The 24107-nt window shown below is 36.3% G+C and overlaps 1 protein-coding gene across 5 annotated transcripts in view; it reads right to left on the bottom strand.

Annotated features, from left to right (window-relative positions):
* Positions 1-24107, bottom strand: part of SPAG16 (sperm associated antigen 16) — a 421290-nt gene that overhangs the window by 165881 nt on the left and 231302 nt on the right. For all 5 annotated transcript variants that reach the window (XM_033010723.2, XM_042783833.1, XM_042783830.1 and 2 more), the window contains exon 12: positions 20031-20216. In XM_033010723.2, coding sequence (XP_032866614.2) covers positions 20031-20216 — 186 coding nt within the window. The remainder of the gene's footprint in view (positions 1-20030; positions 20217-24107) is intronic.

Raw genomic sequence — 24107 nt, 5'->3', positions numbered from 1 at the left:
GAGGCTATACAGTGCACAAAGCATTGGACAACCTGCAGTGCTCCACACCAGCTTAGTACTCATTTCCAAAGACACGCAGCAAACCAGAACAACAAGCGACATTACAAGTTGCCAATTCTTTTGCTATTTAAAAGTGTTTTTTAAAAAACACCCAACACCCAACATGTGCTTACTAGAAATCCTATGAAAACAGGACAAGCTCTGTGTCCCTTCTTGATATGTTTTTTTTTTTTTGTTTTTCTAAAGCACATAGTTTTTATGTTCAGCTCCAGTTGTAAAAATTGGGGGTGGGTGGGTGTGATACTATTTCAGAGATTAGTTAGGTAGTCATAGTTACTTCTTTTATTGCCATGCTATATTAATTCTCATTTCAAGCATGGCAATTAAAAGCACATATATAGCCAATTGAAATTAATGAGATTTTAAGCATGTACTTTTGAGTCAGTGCCTCTACCAACTATCATGCCTTCCAAAGGAATACTTTAAATGTATGCTCTCGAACCAACAACTAATTTCTCACATCATCCCACAGAACGAACACTAAACTAAACCCTTTCTCACATCTACTGAATAACATTCTTCTATGGGAGCTGCAATCACTAGCACGTAAAACATCAAGGTAAATTACACCAGAAAGTCACCGGCTATGAATAGGGACACAACATTTCTGAGGAAGTTTTGTAAGGTCACAGAACAACCAGCCTCAATCCTGTTATAGTGATATAATTGGAACAGTTAAAAGGAGAATACTTTTAACAAAAACAAATCCTATCACTTTCCCATTATATGGCTTTATTTCCAAAATGTGTTTGAATCAGGCATAGAGTTTTTCCAGCCAAGATCAATGGGCAAGTATAGCAAACGGGCTGGCTTAAGACATTAAAATGCCAGTTTGGTTTATGCTGTTATAAATGCATCCTATCATGTCTTTACATTTTATGACCCCTATTTTATTTCTAGGTAGCTTCACATATGACACAACCAATTATTCATGTCAAGAATGTAAAACTACCAGTATTTCAGTAAAAAGTGCCTACCATCATTTATGAAAATGATTTTTTTCTTGACCCATTATTTCACTAAATGTAACACATTTTATAAGACATTGACATGTGAGGACACTTCCTCTATAAAGTACATTTGTCTCTGAAAAGATATATGCCAGTATGATGCTGTCAATATGAGCCACTTCGTTCAATTATTACTTATCTTCAATAAAATGAAGCTCTCTTCAAATTGTGAACATTCATTTGTGCCCTCTTCCAAACTACTGCTTGACACTTTGACAATGCATGCTGAAGTATGCTCTACTACTATTTTTGCGAAAATGTAAACATTTCTTCTCCAGTATTTATAAGCATTTAGAAAGAAAATATAAATTAAATCATGCCCTGTGTAATTTATCTTCATAGTCGGCACCCACAGAATGTTTTAATCTTCGCAATGTGAGTGCTCTACAAAACAAAGAGCAATCCCCCAATTTGAAAGAAACACTAAGTCAGGGTTTCTCTAGCAAGGGTCAGTTTGCAGAATTACTCCTGAATTATTAAGTCATGTGAAATCGCTTTATATTGTTGGTTTCTGATTAATTTAAATAGTTACACTTTTTAAATTCACAGTGAGCAGAAGCAGGATTAAGTATTAAACCTTCCTGTCATCACTCACATCAGAGCCTGCCTTCGTCTCAGCCAGGTGAGGCTGGCTGAATCGCACAACCATGGTGTGTAAGTCCTGCTCCCACTGAAAGGAACACAAGGTTTGCCACTGATGTCAGTAGGAGCAGGATTAGATCCAGGTTTATCACCACAGGAGCCTGACAGCTCACACTTCTGGTCTAGTGCACAGTAAATTGAGCATGTAAAAGAAAACTGATCTCTGAAGTGGTGTGGACTTAACTGGTAAGTTCAAGGGTGCAATTCTTTCCCTTCTTTGGTCCTTTTCCTCCTCCTTCTGCCAAAAGCAAAGCAAAGGCTTAGCAACTAGGAAGGCTTATCCAAGAAAAAAAAAAAAAAAAAGAACCCCAAACATGATATTAATGTTTTATTAATGTTTTCTAGGCATATAAACCAACGTTACTCATCTGACTCAGCAAGTTTGCAGGTCTGCAATAAAATACTGTTACATTCTTTTGTTTGACCTCCTTGAGAAACATGAGAACTTTGGAGCCATACTCTTAAAACACGGAGGTTCTGAAATTGATTAAATTGCTTCTTTTAATTAAAAGACACGTCACCTTTAATATTTTTGTTTTAACATTTTTGTATTACTTGGTAAGTTCTGAAAGGCTGCAGCAGTTTATTTTTCAGAGTGCAGATTTCTTCTCTGAAATTTAGCAAATGTCTTTTCTCCTTACTTTTCAGGAGCTGAACTGAGCATGGCAGTTTTCCTTTAAGACCCATTTATAAAGACTCAACAACAGCATCACCAGCCCTGCTTCAGTTCCTGCTGAAATCAGTAATAAAAACTACAGTGACTTAGTAGGTGAGGAACTGTAGTCACGATCCTCTTCTGGCCCTGCCTGTATAAGGAACATACTGCACACACAGGGCGAGCTTTTGTGCTCACACAGGATGCAACTACACCTTCAGGTACGACCCCAGTCTGGACTGAATTTGTCTAACATATACTGCAAGCCCCCTCTTTTAGCAAAACTCTAAGAGAAAACTGAAAGGCAATGTCTGAGCATGACTGGCCCTCAACCTTGGATCTCATTTCATGAGGCCTGAGCACACTGAGTGCTGCCCAGCCCAGCCCAGTCCCACATATTTTGGGGTTCAATCTTGCATGCACCACGTAAGTGTTAAAGTCTACCCACAGCAGGAATGTGGGCCAAAAGCAAGTCCATCATAGTGTGCGCATAAGCTTGTCTGTAAACTTTTCCTCCAACTCAAATACAAATATGGGTTTCTTTTATTCTGCAGTGCCACCTGTTGCAGATGGAGTGATGCACTTCACGTGAAAGAGAAAAGCAACAATGTATTTTATTGACATAAGATAGTGAGTTAACAAAGTTCGATTGTAAATGTGACACTGATTTAACAAGATTTGATGTCAAGGTACACTTGACTATTCATTGCATAGAGGACAGAGTCAGACAAAACTGTCAGGGAGACACTTCTGTTAAGTCATGAGGTTCAGAAAGGACCCCCTTGCACGCTAAACTCCTCCTCAGAGGGGAGTTTAGGTGTGGCTGGATCCACATATTCCCAAACTTGGTCAACAGTTTACGTCTAAAGCATTATATGTGTACAATCAATCCTTTATATCCCTTAGGTGAGATGTCAAAGTTTCAGTGTGTGTTCCCAATTAACTTATCGAGTATCTGATGCGATAAGGATTCTCTCAACCTCGAGGAGTCACCTTGAGAGGTGTCCCTCCCCGAGGGGAGATCCTGGCGCGCAGCCCGCTGCCGTGCAGGAGAGCTCAATGAGCCCTGGGCTGTCCACTCCTTACGGAGTAAGATGATTGACCCATAGTCATATCTGCATACCGACTACAGATGTCAGTGTCTTCCAAACTTGGCTTGAGTTAGACACCGACCAGCGTCATGGTTAGGTGGGCACACTGCTCAAATTAGCCCTTGGCTGTTGGGTTGCTGTCTCCCCAAATCCACGCCACCAGACGCATCCATTATGACCGCCACTGGTGGTTATCACTTGAGCAGGGTTAGGGGACAGCCAGGCCAGGTTGGGGAGGGGGGCGAGGGAGGACACTGTCACACCACCTCCACTAGCAGTGCACAGCCTTGCTACCCTTTACGCATTTGTGTGCTTTTAACAAGCTGCTCAAAGAGCAACGCCCAAACAGAACAGGAAAGCTATTTTGTTGTGTTGTGTTGGAAATTTATTTCATCTCCAGGGACCTTGCCTCCTTACATATTTTGCTGTTCTAAAAATTACTTTGTCCTATTTCTGTGACTTGAAAGAGCCTCTCTGGCAAACAATACCCAGACAGGGAAAACTGAATATACCTGAGAACACAAAAAATACGAAAAAGCACATGCAGAACAGAAAAAGCAGGCAATGCTTTACATGAAATGAAATCTAATAGCTTGAACTTCAGATACAGCAAGGTCTAATAGTGAGGGACATTTGTTCAAAACTCCCCTAATAAATTTATAATTAACCAGCAGAAAGCAATGCTTCAGTCAGATTTCTATTCTGCAGTGAAATTAGATAACAGCCAAATAATCACAGTCCTTGAAATAGTGTTCTATAAATGCAAGGGGTTGCAAAACTTCATGTCTTGCCTTTGGGATTAAAATGCTTATTTGTCTCAATTCCTTGTAATGTATGTAACAGAATATGTATTACTGAAAAAGTAGCTAATTATAACACCATATTTATTGTTTTGGAAGAGCTCTACTATACATATTTTATTAAAAGCTGTGTATTTATTGAGTGTGTGGAAACTTCCACTACTAGTGAGATACTGATCAGCCTACTAAGACGTATCACTGAGAAAAAAATACTCTCAGAGAAAAAAGCACAAAGGCAAAGTTTTAAGGACACCCTGGTTGCTATGGTGTTGAACATACAAGTTGACTGCCTGATGCTAGCCTGAGAAATAATAAGAACCCTTATTTTCTGCCATTGCTTACTGAGCATCTTTCTGCATAGAACGCACACAGATAGTGGTTGGCTGGGTTTTACAGAACAACAGACATTTACAGGTACCATGTTTGGTTAAAGCTATCTAGCAAAAGCAGACAAAGACGAAATATAAGCAACTACATTATGTTCTTTGAGTGACTTGAATACTACTCAAAATGAGGATGTGTGTTGATAAACATTGAGAATAATAAATGATTGACAATAGCTTTACATGTTTTTTATGAGTGAAGAGTGCAAATTACTGAATTAATAATATTCTACTTAGGTTTTCACTAAAGGATGTGAAAAACTAGCAGTGTATGCTAATAATCTATCTTCTTTTTTATTGGTTTGAATCATGAATAATGAATCTGCTTACTATTATACTGAAGATTTAGCCTCTTAACATCTTACATTTTATTGAACAAGTGAAGTGTTGTGTAAGAAGTATCATTTGTATTATTTTCTGATTTCAGATAAAGGGGTTTTAGTGTAAAGCTTTATTTTTTTTACAAGGAAATATAAATCAATAAGTCATAAGATCTCTACTTGAGAATGGTTCACAGTCATTTTGTTCTAGCTTTCCCCATTAACAGTATGATTCGATATCAATATAATTAAACCTGTATCATCACAGTGCGCACCCAAAATAAGTGTTATTGTATGAGAACAGTATCCACAATTACAAGATCAGACTTTTTTCTAAAGCAGTATAGTGACGGTGTAGAATCCTTTACAGATACAATCTGGAACTAAGCACATCTTTAAATCTAGGTATTTTCTTAATTATTCAACTGAACCAGGACTAGAAGACACATCACTTTGCCAAACTTAGCAACAGAAAACTAAAAATAGCGACAGAAATTAAAACTTCCATATGCATATCTCAGAGGCACCAACAAGCGATCATCATGAATTGAAACAACCATTTTTTCATGTGTAGCTGTTCTGGACTGAGTCACGGTAGCAAGGGTGGCCAGAGAAGCCTGAATGCCTTGACAGCACACCGTGACCACCCCAACAGCAGAAAAAGGGTTGCAGTTGCCAAGTCTGTCTTGAGGAGGGCAAGAAATACTTTTATAACATTTCAGTTGGTTCCAAGAGGACAACTGCTGAGATTAAAAGTTTTGCAATATAGCACATACATTTTCATACAAGATTGTAATATATTCTTCATTATCTTTTACTATGGAGGCTCAGTTGAACTCTGTACCTTGTCAAGATATCTTTAAAATCTCACTAGTCAACACCTAATAGCTGGCAGCACTGGGCATTTTTCAGCTCATGGCAACAGCTGTTGCAAAAGCTCACTTTCCATTGAAATTGGGCTCCAAATCAACTTTGATGATTTATTTCAGTCACTTTAGTTTGAACAGAAGCATGTTACTTGCAATCCAGATTTTTCGGAAGGGAGATGCATTTTTATATGCTTCAATTTTGGATTAGTTTGCATTTGAAAATAGCCGTATTTTCCCAAGGTTAGAATCAGGTCAATAAAAATTACTTCAAAAGTCATGGGACAGGAACAAGACTTAGGCATTTATATCCGAAATCTAGATCTTAATACGCATCCTTTCCAAGGACCATGTTGGTCATACACAGAACCTTGGTCTTGCTTTTAAATAATGGTAAAAGACCAGTGTCTGGGAATGGTGCAAAGTATTTTTATCCTGACAGTATTTAGCTATTTGTAACCTATCTCACCCCTGAATGCAGTCAGAAACAATACATTTGTTAACACTACTATAAGGAACTCAATGCAGTAGGCATTCCCAGAACATCTGTAACATACACCTATGGGATTTGCACCACACAAACTGCATTGATACCCCCTCCTAACATGATGCACACCCTAGATTCCTAGATCAAATTTCAAAAGCTAGGTTTAGTTCTTCCCTCTGCCTCAGGAAAGTCAACGCCTGTGTAAAACCATCCGTTCACAGCTATATCTTTCTAACTTTTTCATTGAGTCTGACTGTTTTCAGAAAATAAATTCAGTCTGCTGAAGAAAAAAATTTCTGTAGACCAATGGTCACAGCACTCAGAGTGACAAGATCTGAAGCGGTCCCCCTCCAAGGTCAGCTCTTGTATTTCATAGTTTTTGGATGAAGTAACATTTCAGTCCTTAGAACAGGAACTAGAACACAGTCTTCTCTTCCTCTGAGATGCCTGGGTCTCCCTTGCAAAGCACCGAAAGCAAACATAACCATCTATCCCAGAATTATTGACATCAACTGAGAAGCAGGGTGCACGCAGGTTCAGAAAGGTACATGGAGATGTTTATACTATTTTTTGACTCTAACCCTTGCTCAGCACTTTCTGCACATCAAGTTCCCTTACAGGATTTTTTTTTGTTAGACAGTTAAGGACAGGAGCACCAGAAATCACTTATTGAAAACCATAGCCTGATTTTATTAAACAATTATCTCGTACTCCCTCAAGGCGTATGGGTACTAGATAATCAGATAAGTGCAATCTCAGTAATAATAAAATAGATCTAAACCATTTAAGCTGACATTAAACACTGCAGAACTAGTACCAGCATGTTTTCTGCTCAGCAGTTCTGCAGCCAAATAAGCAAAGTCTTGCTCCCTGGTGACAGTGGGTTATCCTCAATTATCATATGAGCTGACATCAGCACTGAACTGATGTCCTGTTTTCACAGTCAGTATGGAAGCTACCATGTGTTTATTATTTTTGCTTTAAAAAAAAAAAAAAAAACCAAAAAAACAAAACAAAAAAAAAAAACATAAAAACCACAAAAACTTTACAGGTAAAACTTCTGCCTTATTTGGCTAACACTGAACAACTAAATCCAGATGTCTCTTAATTCATCCAAGAACTTACTGCAGTTGATTTTGAAAGATAACAGTATATATATTTTTTGATGGAACACTGCCAAGTGATTTAATTTTGTGCATATGTATATTAATGCTTATGTTAGAACTGTTCTACTCAAACAGGTTATTGTACCATTTTAGGATTCTGCTGTTGCAATAAAACATTGGTGAAAAGGTGAGCCATCTAAACACAATACTCAGATCTCCTTTATGGTGCATTTAGAGCACCCTGAAGAGTTTCTTTGTCATTTCTTTCATTCTTTTCCTTTTTATCATTTATTTCACTCTTCTACTTGATTACACTAATAGATAAAGAATATGGTATTGTATGCACAACTACTGATTGGCCACATATAACACAGAAAATGAGAAATGTGCCAATGAAAAATAAAATTTGAAATATCTTTACAACAGAAGACCAGATAAACTTACTATGCTATACTGGAATGCACATTTTCTGTTCAATCCTGATGTCTTATTGTGAGGCTGATCTGATCTATTTCTTCTGAAAAGACACTGATGAATGTAATAAATAATTGGTTTTTTATAGGATTTTAAGTCTATAACAGCATATAACAGCACATTTTTTAAAAAATGCTACTTCTGTAACTCTGAAATCTCAAAAAACCTTGCCAAAGCCTGCTCTGAGTTCATCCCACGGATATCGATCATACTGTATTCTCTATCACTTTGTACATTTAGGGTGAGATTTCCAAACCTCCCTGACAATACAGAGTCTCACATTCATACAGCTTTTGGGTGCCTAAATAATCAATTAGATCCCTAATGGGATTTTCAAAAGCAACAGTGTTCCCGCTCCAACAGATTTTCGATCAACCCCTCAGGCACTTTTAGGGATCCAACTCTTCCTGCACATTAAATGACAGGAGCCCACTCTCTATCATCTGCTTAGGTGAGAACTTTGTTATGTGACTTTACCAGAATTAGGCAGAAGCTGACAAGAAGATTTGTCTCACTGAAGAACAAGAAGTGACTCTCTCAGGGCTTCTATTTGCTAAGAGTCGACATTAAACTGCATGAAGGATGACCTACATTTTCACTGTTTCTAAAACAAAGTTCTTGCCTTCCTACCAAAAAAAAAATCAACTGTTGTAAAAATACTGACAAAAGGGAAAAACTGAAACAAGAACTCTATAGGAAACCAGCAGAATAAATCTAGGTAACTCAACTACATCCACATACTTTTTATACAACTAACTTAATTCAGCTATCAGCCCTCAAAAAAAAAAAAACAAACCACCCCCCTCCTGCCACCAAAAACCCCCCAACGAAACAAAAACTCCACCCTTAATTTACCTCCAAATCCATTTGCTGGTCTAGCTTTATAGTGATGAAATTCCACGTAGAATAGATAAAGCAGTATCAGCACTTCATAATTTAATTTCAGTAGCCTCTTTATTTTTTTTTATATGAGATTAGACTGGCATTTCTATACCTTAATCCCAACCCATATTCAGGAATACTCAAGTATGCAACATGGGTAATGTACACCGATGCACACATAAATGGACTTCTGCAAGCTGTGTTCCCTGAACACCAAATGCAAATGCATCAGGCATCAAAACTATATGCAATGACAAGTGAATGTTAGAGGCCCCTATTTATTTATTAATATATTGTAAACCAGGAACTTTAGTCCTTCTCATTTTTCAAATAAAAAACAAGTTTATTAAAAAAAAAAAAAAAAAAAACAAACCACCCTAGTTGCACTAATGCAGAGATACATGAGAGCCTGGGCCAGTACTGTGGTATTGTGAATTATTATGCAGTTACACAGAATATTAATGGATGAGTTTAAACTACAGTGCAGATTCACTGCATAAAAAGCGATGTTATTCTTGTCGTATGTTAGTTTAGTTTATTCCATATTTTAAATTTAGTAAAATTCCTTTAGACCTATTAAATGAGCAAATCCTTTTTGAAAACAATGCAACGTGGCTGAAATGCAATAAATATAAGCACTTTAATATTTAAGTGAGGAAAATGAATTTCAGTGTGTTTTCAAATTGGTTTTCTTCAGTGCAGAGTTTCTCTATTTGTCCAAATAAAATGGATTTGAGTGGGTAGCAGCTTTAAGGAGACAGGCAGCACTATTCAGTGGCTTTGTGAACTTGGGAAGGTATTATGAATAATGGATTTGCTGTGCTCTTAGACACGGAGTCACAACAAAACAATATCATTCTAGGTTCTCTAATAAGCAGCTGCTGGAGTAAGGGATAAAAAGCCTGGCCTACTGATTTAAGCTACAGGTACTAGCATTTCTGTTCATATCATTGTAGCAAACTGTAGTACTGGCTCTGTGTTTTCAGCAGGAAAACTACTCAGACACAGAATAGAGATCTCAAATTCTGGTCCCCAAAGCCTAACTGGTGTATTTGGTAACCGACAGATTGGTACTTGCCAAGCTTTTAATACTGGCATTGTAATTCTGTAAGTTGTGATATCATCTTATCTTGTTGGCAAATGGATCTCCAGCAGGTCACTACTAAAACCCTCAGTTGCACATAGCAAAGCTTAGTTCATACAACTGTTGTAGGTGCTGAATATATAATCAAAGTATTGCCAACCCATGAGTGATAACCTGGTAAGGATTACTGAAAAGGTTGACACACTTAGAACTAGGTTTCCATCAACCCACAGTGCTAGCTGCTAACTTCACACCTTGTATTTTATGCTGTGTTCTCAAGCCCTTATTTTCCTCCTAGCCTTCCAAACACAATTAGCTCAGATATATACCAGTATGAAACAAAACTCTGATACGAAAAAAATCTATGAAAAGGGCTTTCTAGTCGGCAGAACATAACTGCAGAACATCACATATAGTAATTTCATTTTTTTCTTAGAACTTCATATGAGATACACAAGTATAACTTCAACTATGTTCACACTGTGGAGCTAACTGGCATGCCCTTTATGCAACAGAAATGGTCCACAACTATCTGCTCTCTATTAAATAATTTACAAATTTTGTTGACATTTTAGTGAAGTCTCAATATTAAAACTCCATTATCTAGAATTTTTGTTTAGGTGAAAGAAATATGTTTGAAAGAGATACTAAAATATAAAGAAATTAATTGGGTTTGCATCAACTGGGTAATTCCAATTCATATTTAATAGGTTTCCTACAGATAGACACGGCTTTGCAGGCTCTGAGATCACTAAATAGATGCATAAAAATAGTCTCTCAGATGGTGAACTGATTCCTAGCTGAGAAAGATACTGGCTAGTCTAGGATGAGATTTTTGCATGATGTCGTGTCTCAATTCACATCAGAAAACCTATTCTGAATATAGTAGGTGCAGAAAGGAAATTGCCAATATTTTTGTTTCCTTCATCCTGATTTTCACTTCCATTAAGGCACACTTCCCCCTCCCCCCACCTTTATTTCCATGAGAAGCATGAATTACTGGCTACGTAAATAATTCAAAGACTTAACCACTTGTATCCCGTGGTTATAAGCTTTATAGCTTTCAAAGTCTACTCTGAAGATTCTGAGATCTGGGCCAAAGAAAAATCTGCACAGGGTACCAAAGAAATTTTATTACATGTATGTGGTCCTACCATTTAGGGAAATTTAAGATTCAGGACAGAAACGAGTCCCAAGTTTTTGAAAACCACTGTTGGGTTGAAAACAATATTCATTCACATTTTAAGAATGTACAAACACAATCCAATGCTTTCCAACATCAGTAAAAGACCCAGGAGAACCTTTTTGTACGTAAGCAACTGTTTAAGGATCAAGATGTGACCTGTGTTCATATTCCAGCTGAGGCTAATCAAAGACGAATGTATTTTTCTTCAATGCGATACACATGGTAGACAACTAGAGTTCAAGCATTTGGGAGAGAAAATAATCTGGCAATATAAAATTTAGTGTAAAGTCTGAACCCTTAAAAAAAAAAAAAAGAAATAGAAGAAAAAATAAAAAAATCCATCTCCAAAGGCATCCCCTCACTTCTAAAGACTGCCTAGAGCCAGAATATAAGAATTCAAATAAGAATTTATATGTATAAAGGCATCCATTACAGCAGACTTTCATTTTGAAATCAAATGACCAACACATCTAATTTCAAACTAAAAGACATTAGTAGCTAAAAATAGTTCAACATTCAGGTGGATATGCTTATCAAAGTATCTCTTCTTATGAATAATAAGATATACTCCTGCTTTTGTTAATTCCCTGGAGATACATGCAGGGAAACAATCTACAATTACTTGTGTTGCAGCACACTGATTTTAGGTAACAGTACTCTGCTTTAACATGTATCACAGACTATACGTGTAATATTTGCACTAACTGCTACTGACAGGATACGGTTGTGATGATTGAAGTTCATCATTTTAATGAACTGTTGTCTTCACTGAAATCTGTAATAATATCTTGACAGCTTTCACTGCTGTATGAATTACTCTCCATTGGTACAGTTCATTTTTGTTTTGGCTGAGATACTGTAAGAAAATATTTCTAGGAAAACAGGTTAGGTAAAGAAAAGACTGCCAGTAATGAGTGAATGTAACATGAAGGAGAAAGAGAACAATTGGATAATGAGTATGCATACATAGCGAAAACCTATACTATGACTTAAAATATGCTGAACATCTGCACTGCTGATCCTTTGCATTCAAACCCTGAGTGTAAGACAGTGGAAACACCCTGTCAAAATCTGAACAATATTTAGCAGAAGCCATAGTTACAGTACCTGCACGCTTGCAAATAAGACAAAGAATTCAACTTGCACATTGTCAAAGAGAGAAAAAGAGAACTTGAGCGTACTGCAACATACACTATCAAAATGGACTAAGTTTTCTGAACCTGCCAGCTGGTTTGGTTAGGATTTGATGTAAAGAAGCCGAAGTATTACCTTCATAATTCATCCTGCTCTTGAACTTGCTGTCAGGGAATCTGGGAGGCATTTTGACAAGTAAGGTAAACCAAGTAGAAAGGTGTCCAACTTACAGAAGATCACATTAGCCTAGCAGTTAAAACAAATAAAGCATTCCACTGCCCAACAGGAATCTCTCTGCCAACTGGACATAATTTAGGAAATCTGTGCATCCCAGGGCTGACAGAGGGCAAGTGGAACATAAAAAAACCCCAACCACATCTATTAAGTTTTTCCAAGCCATACTGGATGCTGAAATAATGGAAGCGAGAAAACTGGTGAGATAAGAAAAGGATACCTCATTTTATGCAAATCAAGTGCAACTTTCTCTGCTATCTTTCTATAAAAGAAGATTGAAATCTTGTGTAGGTATTTGGTTGTAGCGTTCAGATAAGCCTACTAGAAATATCTGCAGAGACAAGAACTCAGACATTCTAGAAAGGGGCTCCATTCACTGTACCCTAGTTTAAAAAGAAAAAAAAAAAAAAGTAGTAACTTCTTTCCCTGCTTGCCCCTTAATTAAAAACAGTGCTGTACATTTCAAGACCAGTGGCAGAAACCACAAAGCAAAGGTGTTACATTTCTGTCTTTTCAATACTTTAGAAAATACTTCAAAATATTTTTCATATTTAAAAAAATACTGTCATTTTAACTACTAAGAAATTCAAGTATGCTTCTCATGTAAAACCTAAATTGCCATAGACAGTTCCAGTAAAAACCAGAGAACACTGATTTATCTAGAACTGTAGCCAGCAACCACCAATACAAACATTTCAGTGGAAGCTATACAATTCCTATCATGTTTAACAGTGTAATACCAGAGAGACGTGTTTCTTCTGTGTCCCAAATGGTGATTACTTTATGTCAAAGTGTGAAGGCTGACAGACTTTGCAATATTGCTAACAGCATATGCTTTTAATTTCTCTAAGTATATGTGTGCTTTGAACATTGCTATGCAACTGCAAACTAGTCCAGCATTGCTTTATCACTGCATCCCTTAAGTGACAGAGAAATAATAATCATATAAACATATGTTCCTTATGAATCTATATTACTACTGAAAATCCAATTCTGACTTTCTTCTCACCCTGGAGGAAAGATTGAAGACTATTCACTTTGACATTTTTTTAATGTTACCAAAGAACGGAAAGTTAGGTTTTTAATGATGGCTTCAGTAGTAACTCCCTATATGTCCCTGAGTAAAGCACCTCTTTGCTTAGTTTCACCAAATATAAATATCACTTTGCCCAGTTCAGGCATTCCATAGGAATTCGGTAAGACTCATCTGGCTTTTTGGACTTACAAATATGTGACCATATTGAGCACTTCTCATTATTAATGCCTGTTGTCTTGTGCTAACTCTGTAACACGATTTACATAAATTTACAATATGGAGTTCAAGCTGCACGTCTTAAGTTTTGTACTTCAAGATACATCTTTTTCAGTATTATGAAGATTAAGCTGTATTTTCCCCTCAACCGAACAGCTATGCTTTGGATATAATTTTTTTCCTGATAATTCACATCTTCAAATTGATTTTTACATTTGGCTCTCTGGGAATTATAACAACTAGGTTTTAGACTTTCTTGGTCCTGAAAAATGTGTTATGGAACTCTAGCATAATTATAAATTTGAAGACTTGGGCATAGGCCTCATTTTGATTTGAGGGATTAATAGCAGGTTGTCTTTCCAGTACTCCTCAGAGGATTCCAAAGGGAATTCTCCTTTATCAAAATGGCAAGCATTTCCTGATGTGCTGTCAGGACAGACATTAAAAACTACCCAAAGAGGGTTCTTCCACATTTCCTCCGAGTTCTTCTACCTGCCTTCTAATTTCCTGGAGGACATTTGTCTTTTCTGAAAATAGATTAGCTTCACTTTTACTGGAATCAATTAAACACAGTATCTGGCCAGAACAGCTTGTGGCTCCTGTCCCACTGAAAAGCAAGTCAGGTAAGTGTCATTTGAAAAGGAGTATTGTGACAAGGACTGGTTACATGCCCTCATTCTGATTCAAAATGTGAAAGTATGGCTCCATTTTGAAACTAGGCAATCTTTCTGAGTTTCTTCAAAGGATATTTTATAGAGTCCTGATACAGATACATTTTGGTGTGGTGAAAAATAACTACAAATCTGCTAAGTAAATATTTAATTTAAAAGCTGTCCATTGTCTAAGGGAAAATAAACAAGAGTATGAATGTAAAAGATGCCAGGAGATGTTAGGCTAAACTCTGTGCCTTTTCACACTGCTCTGATGGTACAAAGCAACTAGTTTGACCAGCCAACTTGGCAATTCAAGCAACATGAACTCAATTCTTAGAGATTAATACCAAAAAAAAAAAAAAAAAAAACCAACCAAAATTATGAAAGAATTTAAAAATCAAATTAATCATGTCTTGCACCACATACTGTCAAGAAGTGTTAATAATAAAAAATGTGCAGTATCATCACTGCATGGTAACATTCCAAAGAAAGCTATAGTTGACTAGGGGTTCTACTTAGACAAAATCCATCCCTGCTTAATTTCTTTTAAATGCATACTAACCCTAAATTTCCGCAAATTAAAATGCTTCTTATGGGAAGATATAAAACTATAATCAGCCGTTACCAAGTGGAGAGAAGTTAAAACGGAAGCTACGAATTCTAATGTAGGCTCAAGAACAAAAGAAGGAATTATTTAAATAAACTAGGAATTAATTTTATGTCATACACATCTGACACCAGGTAAGGAAGTGAAAATTCCCAGTCCTGTAGAGAAGCAAAAGTTGTCAAAAATTATTTTTGTGTATATTTGGAAATATGTAAAAGAATATATTAATAACAAGATACTATATTAGTGGTCATACAGAATAATTAGCAGTGATCATGATAGATCAGTTAATTTTTAAATTTACAACTGAACAAATGCACCAAATGATACTAGTACTGACAGGATTGATGTAAACAATCACATTTTTTAGAATTCTAAAATAAAATTTTGATTATGGAAGAAACTTCAAGGAGCTAGACAAAAATTACTGTTAAATTAGAAGGAAAACAAGTAAGTGATGGATTAAAAAACAGCAAATAGAAAGCAGCAATGGCTCCAATTCACAAACATTTATTCACCCTGAGGTCTGCTGCAGGACAGTACAGAATTGCATTTCTCTGTGGCCTACCCCCACCATATTTTGCACTACTGAAAGAAACCAAAGAAAAATGGAGAACTGGTCCAATGACAATATAATGGATAAACAAGGAAGAAAATAAATTTCTGACTGTTCTGACTTTGGTGCAAATAATTTCTCAAGTTTAAAGCATAAATAACAATGTTTGCATTTAACATACAGTCTACAGCACATGTTTGCAAAACTAAATAACCACCTGTGTTTACATGAGCTATATGATGTTCAGTTTGATTAGCATATCAGAGATCAGGCTGTAAATCTCTGATGATATTTACAGTTGGATAATTGAAATTAATCCTGCCAAAATTACTTTGATGGTCCTGAATTTATGGTCTGAGAAAACAATCCTGGAACTGTTTGCCAAGCTATTAACATGGCTGGCTATATATTTTCAATCTGAGCTATAGTGCTGAATAAAAACCTGTTGACAAACAATAAGCGTCTTCATTTCTTCCCCCACTATGTGTTCAAGTCGCTTCCTATGATCACTAAGAAGATGGGATAACCGTAAAGATGGCAGATATGTCTGTGTTCTGATGGTTTTGTTTTGTTTTTTTGATTTTTCTAACCACGGCAGGCACACTGGTTATCTTTGTTCCTTGTTCAGTGTCCCTCCGCCCCCTCACCCCCAATGTTACACCATTTGCTTTTTCATTTCCTTTTAAAGCAGCCAATTCTCCCAGCAGGAAGTATCTATAAGTTCCAACACCAGAACTCAGACTCCCTTAAATCCTTCAGTAACTTGGATCATGGTTGCATCTCAGCATATGTCTGTGTCTTCAGGGAAGAAGAAAGGTGCTTGGATTTTTAATTGTTTGTTTTCTGTTTTGTTCTTTAAACTCGGATCATATCTTTAACTAGAGGGCTTGGAAGTTGTCAATGAGAACAATATTGTTAGTGACAAAGCTACCTCATATGATCCTCCTGGTAGGAATGCTATTTGTGGCTAGATATATGACAGAAACTTCCAATAGACGCAAAAGAAAAATGCTTGTGATTAATATCCATTAAAAAACAACAGCTACAACAAAATCAGCAGTAGTTTCACGTTCTAATAAAACAAAATTCAAGCAATTAGCAGGCTAAATTTTATCACTGGCAAAGAATAACATAATTTATTAAAACTGTTGAAAATCTTTTCCTATTTAAGAGATGTTGCACCTTGTATTCTTTGGACTACAATAATTGATTTGATGATTGTGAAAGTTGCACCTTGGGTTTTGGTGCCAAAAGACAGCAGCCTGTCCACTTCCTTGATACCAAGTTTTCAACCACAGAGAACTCTACTGAAGGTATTTCAAATGCTGTGTTTACAAAAAAGATGTTTCTGATATATAAACCCAAATTTTTGAAGTCTGGGCATAAAAAGATGACTGCCAGCCGTCACAGAAATGTGTGTAATTATATTTGTAGCATTTATTTGAAACGTATCTCTTTTAGAAAAGTGGCAGTTCTAGCTTTGATATTCATTCTGCTTTCTTTCTCCCCCCCCCCGCTATAACATGCTGCTTTCCAGGACCATTCAATTTGAAAGCAAGCATCCATCCAAATATGTAATATTATGGAAGAAATGCAGCTCTCGTTCATAAAAATGTTAATTCCTTATTAGTAGAAAGAATAATTCACTAGATTAAGCAGAATAACTGATCACTGACTATTGTCCTACCACAAGTATGTTATCTTGTGCTCTGTCCCCTGTTCAGTGCTTGTGTCAACTGGCAGACACCTGGAGAGGGAGAAGTCTAAAGATGACAACTAGATAAGCACATACTCTGTGAGGATGGGACAGAAAAAAAAAAAAAATCTTCCTAAGCATTGAAAACCCTTGTGTCAAGCCTGTTCCACCTTCCCATTTTGCTGCACACACCAACACCGTAAAGAAGTCTGAAGTATGTTATGTATTTCTACGGTACCTAGCACAGCTGGCTCCATTTGTATTGGGAGAAATCCAGGCACATCATAAATTTACAGGGAGCACTCTGGGAAACACCTAGGACTAGCGTTACTAAACTCAGCCAATTAGTTTGGCAATTAGTACTGCGAAGCCAAGATACACTACAGGTTCTTTTCTACAGCATTTCTGTATATAAGCACCAGCAAATTAACAATCTGGGCTGGAAACGACCAGCCTGATTAATCTGTCAATACCTTTGCCTTATTTCCAGATCTTGCTATATATTCTGTATGGGTGGATTTTTCACTTGAATATGGGCATGAGGAGCAATTGCAGCTGACTGTTCTGCAGAGTTAGGTCTTCAGGTGGGATGTCTTAAGCTTGAAACAGCCACATCTTGTCATCAAATCCCTTTTTACAGAAGCTCTTCAAGAGCATCTAATTTTCCCACTGTACTCATTTTATCCTAAGTGCCTACACCACATACACTTCTACAGCACATTGAAATGTGCTTACAAATTCATCTAAACAGACTAGCTAAACAGAGCTCAATTCTCTTTTGGACTTAGGTAATCTAACATAAATGAACACATGGGCTTTTATTGTGAACAGACTGAAAGTCCACCAGTGAGGACTCCAAGTGAGGCTTTTTTATTTCGTAAGACAAATACTCCTATTTTCAGCCTACTCGGCCCCATTTTTGTGCCACCTCCTGCTCCCTTTAGCCACTGAGATTTTTGCATGATTTAAGGTTATTTTTATGCTGATAACTTGCCTTTCACATCATGGCTGTGCTCCTTACTCGCTTATTTTCAAATGCAAAAATGCACATCTGATACACTGAAGGTGGAAATGAGAGTTGGTAATGAGTGTGAGTGGGAGGCATGGGTTGGTGATGAAGATTTGCTTTGATTCCTCTGACTACAAAAGCTTCCTTGGTAGAGCAGGTATTTTAAAGTGTCTAAACAAAACCTTTGTCTATGCAAATCCAAAACCATTCTGACATAAAATTAAAGCTATTCTTAGTATTCTTTCTTAATGGTCATGAGTATGCCACAAAGGATGATCAAAGTATTAAAATCCTACAACAAGTTAAGAAAAAGGCAACAATACAACAGATTTCTAGTGTTTTTATTCCTAGGCAAAACACTGACCATTAATTCTTATTACTGATAGTAATTGTGGAAGTTATCAAAACTGGCTGACAATTTCTGTTATAAAACCCACTTCTCAGTTGTCTTGAGCTTTGCCAAACTTTAACTGCTTTGTCTATGATTTTATAAAAATTAAGTATTTGTTTCAAGCTTTTGTTTTAAGCAGCTGCTCTCAGTTTAGCCAAAATAATCCTGAATAATTCATGAAAGGATACATTGCTTATCCCATTTTGAAAACAATGGTTTTATTATTATTTAATGCTTCCTCAATTCATGATTTGAAAGCAAGACTGAAAATCTGATACTGACAGTGTTTTAATTAGCTCTCAAAAAATCTGGCTAAATTACAACATTTTGAAAAATTTCAATTCATACATGCTTATCAGAGAAGTACTTCACTTTTACAACAAAACCCCTCAACACTCCCAAATCACCAAGCATACTCCTAAAAGAGGTCTCTAGGTCTCAATTGCAGGGCTCTCTGCAATTGCAGCAGACAGGGAGTGATCTAGGCAAAAGGAAAGAAAGAAGAAAGTCTCCCTTCCTTTTTCAGTGAAGCTTCTTTCCCTGCAGTGGCCAACAAGAAGCTTGAAGGAGTATTTCACCTCATTCAAATGCAAAGAAAAAGACTGACAGGAAATGGAAAAATCCATTAGGACTCAATAATGAAGAACCAGGGAAAACACCTATGAGACTGGAGATTTGCCTGTGGACTGATGACATTCAGTTGTTAAAAATCAAACCTAATATAGCACAGAGGTGTCAGTAATATTACTCTGAAGTCATTCAGGAGTCTAGAAGGAACAGCTTGAAAAAAACAAACAAACAAACAAAACCATTCCATTCCTTTAAGGTGTAAATTATTCAAAATATGTCACCTCAAATATAACTGAAGGAAGTTGAGGAACTAATAATTAATTGGTAAGCAGGAATATACTAATATTCTAGAAGCACCTTCATAAAAATGCATTTGCCTGGATAATAAAGAAAATGAAGAGGTATACATTGATTTATTAATCAGGAGTCACCTTGCCAAAGCTTATGTAATGAATAAAATAAATTTCCATTTGTCCAACCTTAGAGTGTGTTGTATACTCATGAGCTACAAATACCATGTGGAAAACAAACTTACATTTCTGTGAGGTTATTTCTTTAAATTACATACTGAAAATCCACAAAGCTCTGACCCTAAAATAACACCACCACCACAGAATAACAGATGCCAAATAAAAGCAAATACTTTTTTTTGGCACTGTCTTAACTTAAGTCCTTCCCAGTTTCCAATTTAGTAAAGCCTTTATCTAGTAAATCACATCAAAGCCTGTTTTTTGCACCACTCCCTTTAATTCATCTGTGTTCCAGAAGTGAAATCCACAAATTGATGCTAGACATCTGTCTCTCACTAGGCTAAAACAGAAACCAGTGGTTATTAAGAAAAGCTATCAATCAGCTAATAAAGAATATCCAGTAACTCCATACCTGTTAACATCCCATATTTTACTTGTGTTGTCCATGGAGGCAGAAGCCACAAAATCACCACAGGAATGCCATGAGCAGTCCCATACAGCGTGGGTATGTCCTTCTAAAACCAGAAGGCATCCATGTTTTGAAAAGTCCCATATCCGCACTGTGGTATCCCCACTTGAAGTGACCAGGTGGGTGCCACTGTTATGAGGAATAAAAATAAAGAGTAGTTTTTAGCAAGGATATAGGTGAAGATTTCTCAAAGCAGGCAGCAAAATAATTTAACTATGTTTAGAAAGAGAAGGTAAGCAGCAATTGTTGATTTTACATTAAAAGACATATGAACAAAAAATTATGCTTGAAAACATTCATATTTTTACTTTATACAGTTTTCTGACACATCATAGATGAAGCAGTCATGTATTAAATATGCTATCAAAAGAAAAGAAATGAGATACGAAGTAGCTATCTTCCACAGGAAAGTAAATATGGGTTCCAAAAATTACATTCTTACTTTTTGTAGTCTATTTATGAGTTTATCAGTGAAATAACTTAAGCCCAGAGAACTGCTTTCAAAATAGAATAAAATATCTTCAGGGAAGAATATTTTCTCTTTTCCCAAATCCATACCATTTTCTACACATAAATTATAATTTAAGCATCGCAATTTTGTCTCTTCTGACTCAGTGTAAACACTTTAATAGATTCACTATCTCTTGGGGTCGTTAATATGTTATATAAATGAAAAATACAGAGTTCAACTCAAATTTTTGGCCAAATATTCAAATATAAACTAGTGTAGTTCTGTTTCATTTAAGCACAGATATATAGCTTCAGACTAAAAGTCCATCTGGTTCAGTAACATGCTACACAACAACTGGTAGGGGATTCTTAATAAAAAGAAACTAATAAGAAAAAGTACGGAGAGTGATTCTCCTACTAAACTCTCCCAGACCTAGCCTGTGGCTCAGAATTTTTTTTTTTTTTGAGGCAGAAGCTTTGTACTTAACAAGCATCCATGGAGGTTTTCTTCCACAATTAATTAATTTTTGAACATATGCAAACCTTTGGCACCCACAATCTCTTGTGTCAATAGATTCCAAAATGTAATTATGCATTGTGTGAAAAACTATTTTGCAGTCTTAAATGCATTACTTCATTTCATTTGATGCTCCTAATTCTAATACTGTGATTAAAAGTAAACACTGACTACACATCTACCATGTCTAAACCAACTGTGGTATTACAGGTCCCCTATCATATTTTACCCGCAAAGCTGAAGACTCCTACTCTATTGACTCATTCCTCATACAGACGTCATTCCACCTCTTTGATCACTTTTACCATCTTTCTCAGCACCTTTTGAGCTGAAACTGAAGAAACAGGTACCCAAGGAAGGTATACAATGCATAGTAGTGTTGTCTGGTTTATTCTGTATTCTTTTAATTTAATTAGCATTTTTGACATTACTACACACAGATTTTCAGAGAACTGACTACAGCGGCTCTAAGACTTTTTTCCTGAGGACTAATAACTAGTTTAGACCCATTCTTATCTATGAACAATTAGGACCATTTTTTCTTATGTGCATTACTTTGCATTCATCTGCCACTTCACCGTTGAATAAACTGCTGTGATTGGAATTCTCTTCCTGTAATTTTTCACATGCAACCTTAATTTTTACTGCCCTAACTAATTAGCAAATTCAGCCACCTCATTCTCTTCCCCAATTTTCAAGATCAAATTAGTAACTTAGGTCTCAACACAGATCCCTGTGGGACTCAAATAATAATTTCTCCATTCTGGAACTGACACTTTATTCCTACCCTTTCACCAGTTTTTAAACTCACAAGATAAATTTCCTTTTTATTCAGGACAATTTTGCTTCTTTGAGAGTTTTTGTTAAATGACCTTAAGAAGAAATTACTGAAAATCCAACTATACCTAATTTACAAATCTCCCTTGATCAAATGTTCAGCAAACCCTTTGGAGAACTCTAACAGATTTCTGACACAAATTCCAAAGCCATGCTGACATCTCCCAATATTTCTCTATAACAAATGTACCCATGTATCCTGTAATTTTGCTTCTTAGTATCATTTCTACCAGCCTTCCCAGTATAAAAGTTAGATCAATTGATCTACAGCCCCTTCATCCCAAACTCTTTTAAAATACTGAAAACAAGTTAACACAACCTTCCCAAATAACACCAGGAATAATGGAGATTTTCTATTGTTTACTTAGAAAAAAAAGAAAAAACAAAAAAATCAGGAAAAATGTTTGGGGATAATACACAAAAATACAGTCCAAAAATAACTTAACCTTGTTTTTTCAGACCAATTTCTGCTGTTATCTCACCACCATCAATAAGATCTTGCCTTTTGAATCCAATAAACTCTGCTTTTATTTGAATAATGGAAAATGTGCTATCACGGGTGGTAGAAGTCCTTCTTCCAAATCTCTGGATTTAAAACTGTGGGAACTGTAAACAGCTCAAAGTGGATCCTAAGCACTACTGTAAAGCATCATCCTAAGAATATACTGAGAGATATTTAGTTGACTGTTTCAGTGTTAAAAAAAAAAAAAAAAAAAGACAAAGAAAAAGAAAAAGAAAAAAGGTCTAGGCAGGGTGGTGTCAAACTTTTTTTTTTTAATACTGTTCCTTTCTTCCTTTTCTTTTCCAATAGATGCCCACCAGATTGTTCTGTAAAAGTGCCTTCTAAGACAGCTTGAAATATGTGCATCATTTACCTGATAGATCTTAAGGGGGAACTTGCCATTATGAAATATCACCTACTTAAAATTTTGACTATTTTTAAAACTTACGGTTTAGATTGCTATTTTTTGTGAAACTATCATTGTAATCCTCATTAAGGCAGTTACACCCCCATGCCTAAAACAAAGCTTTGAGAGATTAATCTCTCAAAAATTTTAACACTGAACAGGAATAATTCTGAAGCTTTTTTCACATATACCAAAGCATAAAGGCTTGAAGCTTGAGTAAGGGTTCAGAGGAGACCCTAATTTTGTCAAGCTGCTAGGAATAAATGTGCTTTTATTAATGAAACACTTGTACTTTTAATAACTCAAGCTAGATCTCACTTCTGGAGACAGATAAAATTAGTGAAATGACAAATTACCATACCCTTTATACATTTATGAAATAAGAGCTATTTCAAAACAAATTCAGAAGCAGATATAAAGCGGGACTGATGAAATCTATAATTGATTCAGAGGGAAGTATGCACTGCTACTGTTGTGAATCACAAAAAGAGATTTATTGCTTATGCATTTTTTAATATATAACCCCCAAAATGCTACATGAAGAACTGGTTCCTTGGGCTGAATTTTAAGACTACACCACCCAGGCAGTGATGAAAATCTTTCAGAAAACAGATATGAGCAGGAAGGTAGTTCAAATGGATTCAATTTGGCAATCTGTGGAAGGGGAAAGAGTTACAAATGAGGTTTAGCACTCCTTACAGATCAAAGGAGAAAAAAAAGGTGGAGACTGAAAACAAAAGTGTAGCATATGCAGGAAAAAGTTTTGAGGGACAGTGGAAGTAGGGCAAAAATACTCAGGAACAGAGGGACCCAGTCCCTTGCAACACAAGCTCTCTAATATTCCCTGGGCATAGAAAAGGCATCGCTTTGTTAAAGAAAGGGGAGTTGCACCAGCTGAGGATCTGCAATTAAGCATGTACAAACTTAACGCCAGCATTTCTGGGAAGCACAAACTGCTGCTTATAGGAGTGACGGCTGTCAAAGCTGTTTCAGCACCAGGCCTGCACTTTGTGGCCATGACATCTTCACCACGCACTAGTATTCAAACCAGACACACCTGTAATGGGAAAAAAAGTGCATCTAAAGTGCTCTTAGAAAAAAAAAAAAAAAACTGTCTACTTAATAGCTGATCGATAACCACGTTTTCTGATCTGTGACATTTTTTGGTCCTGGGAGATAAAGGAAACACCCCAAATTCTAAGGTAATGTTTTGTTATCCACAGCTGCAACATTTTCTTTACTGCACTACTGCTCTCTGTGACATTTTTTGGTCCTGGGAGATAAAGGAAACACCCCAAATTCTAAGGT

The sequence above is a fragment of the Tyto alba genome, unplaced genomic scaffold (genome assembly GCF_018691265.1).
Source record: "Tyto alba isolate M040663 unplaced genomic scaffold, T.alba_DEE_v4.0 Super-Scaffold_7, whole genome shotgun sequence".
In the NCBI taxonomy this organism is placed as follows: Eukaryota; Metazoa; Chordata; class Aves; order Strigiformes; family Tytonidae; genus Tyto; species Tyto alba.
This window is presented reverse-complemented; position numbering and strand designations above follow the sequence as displayed.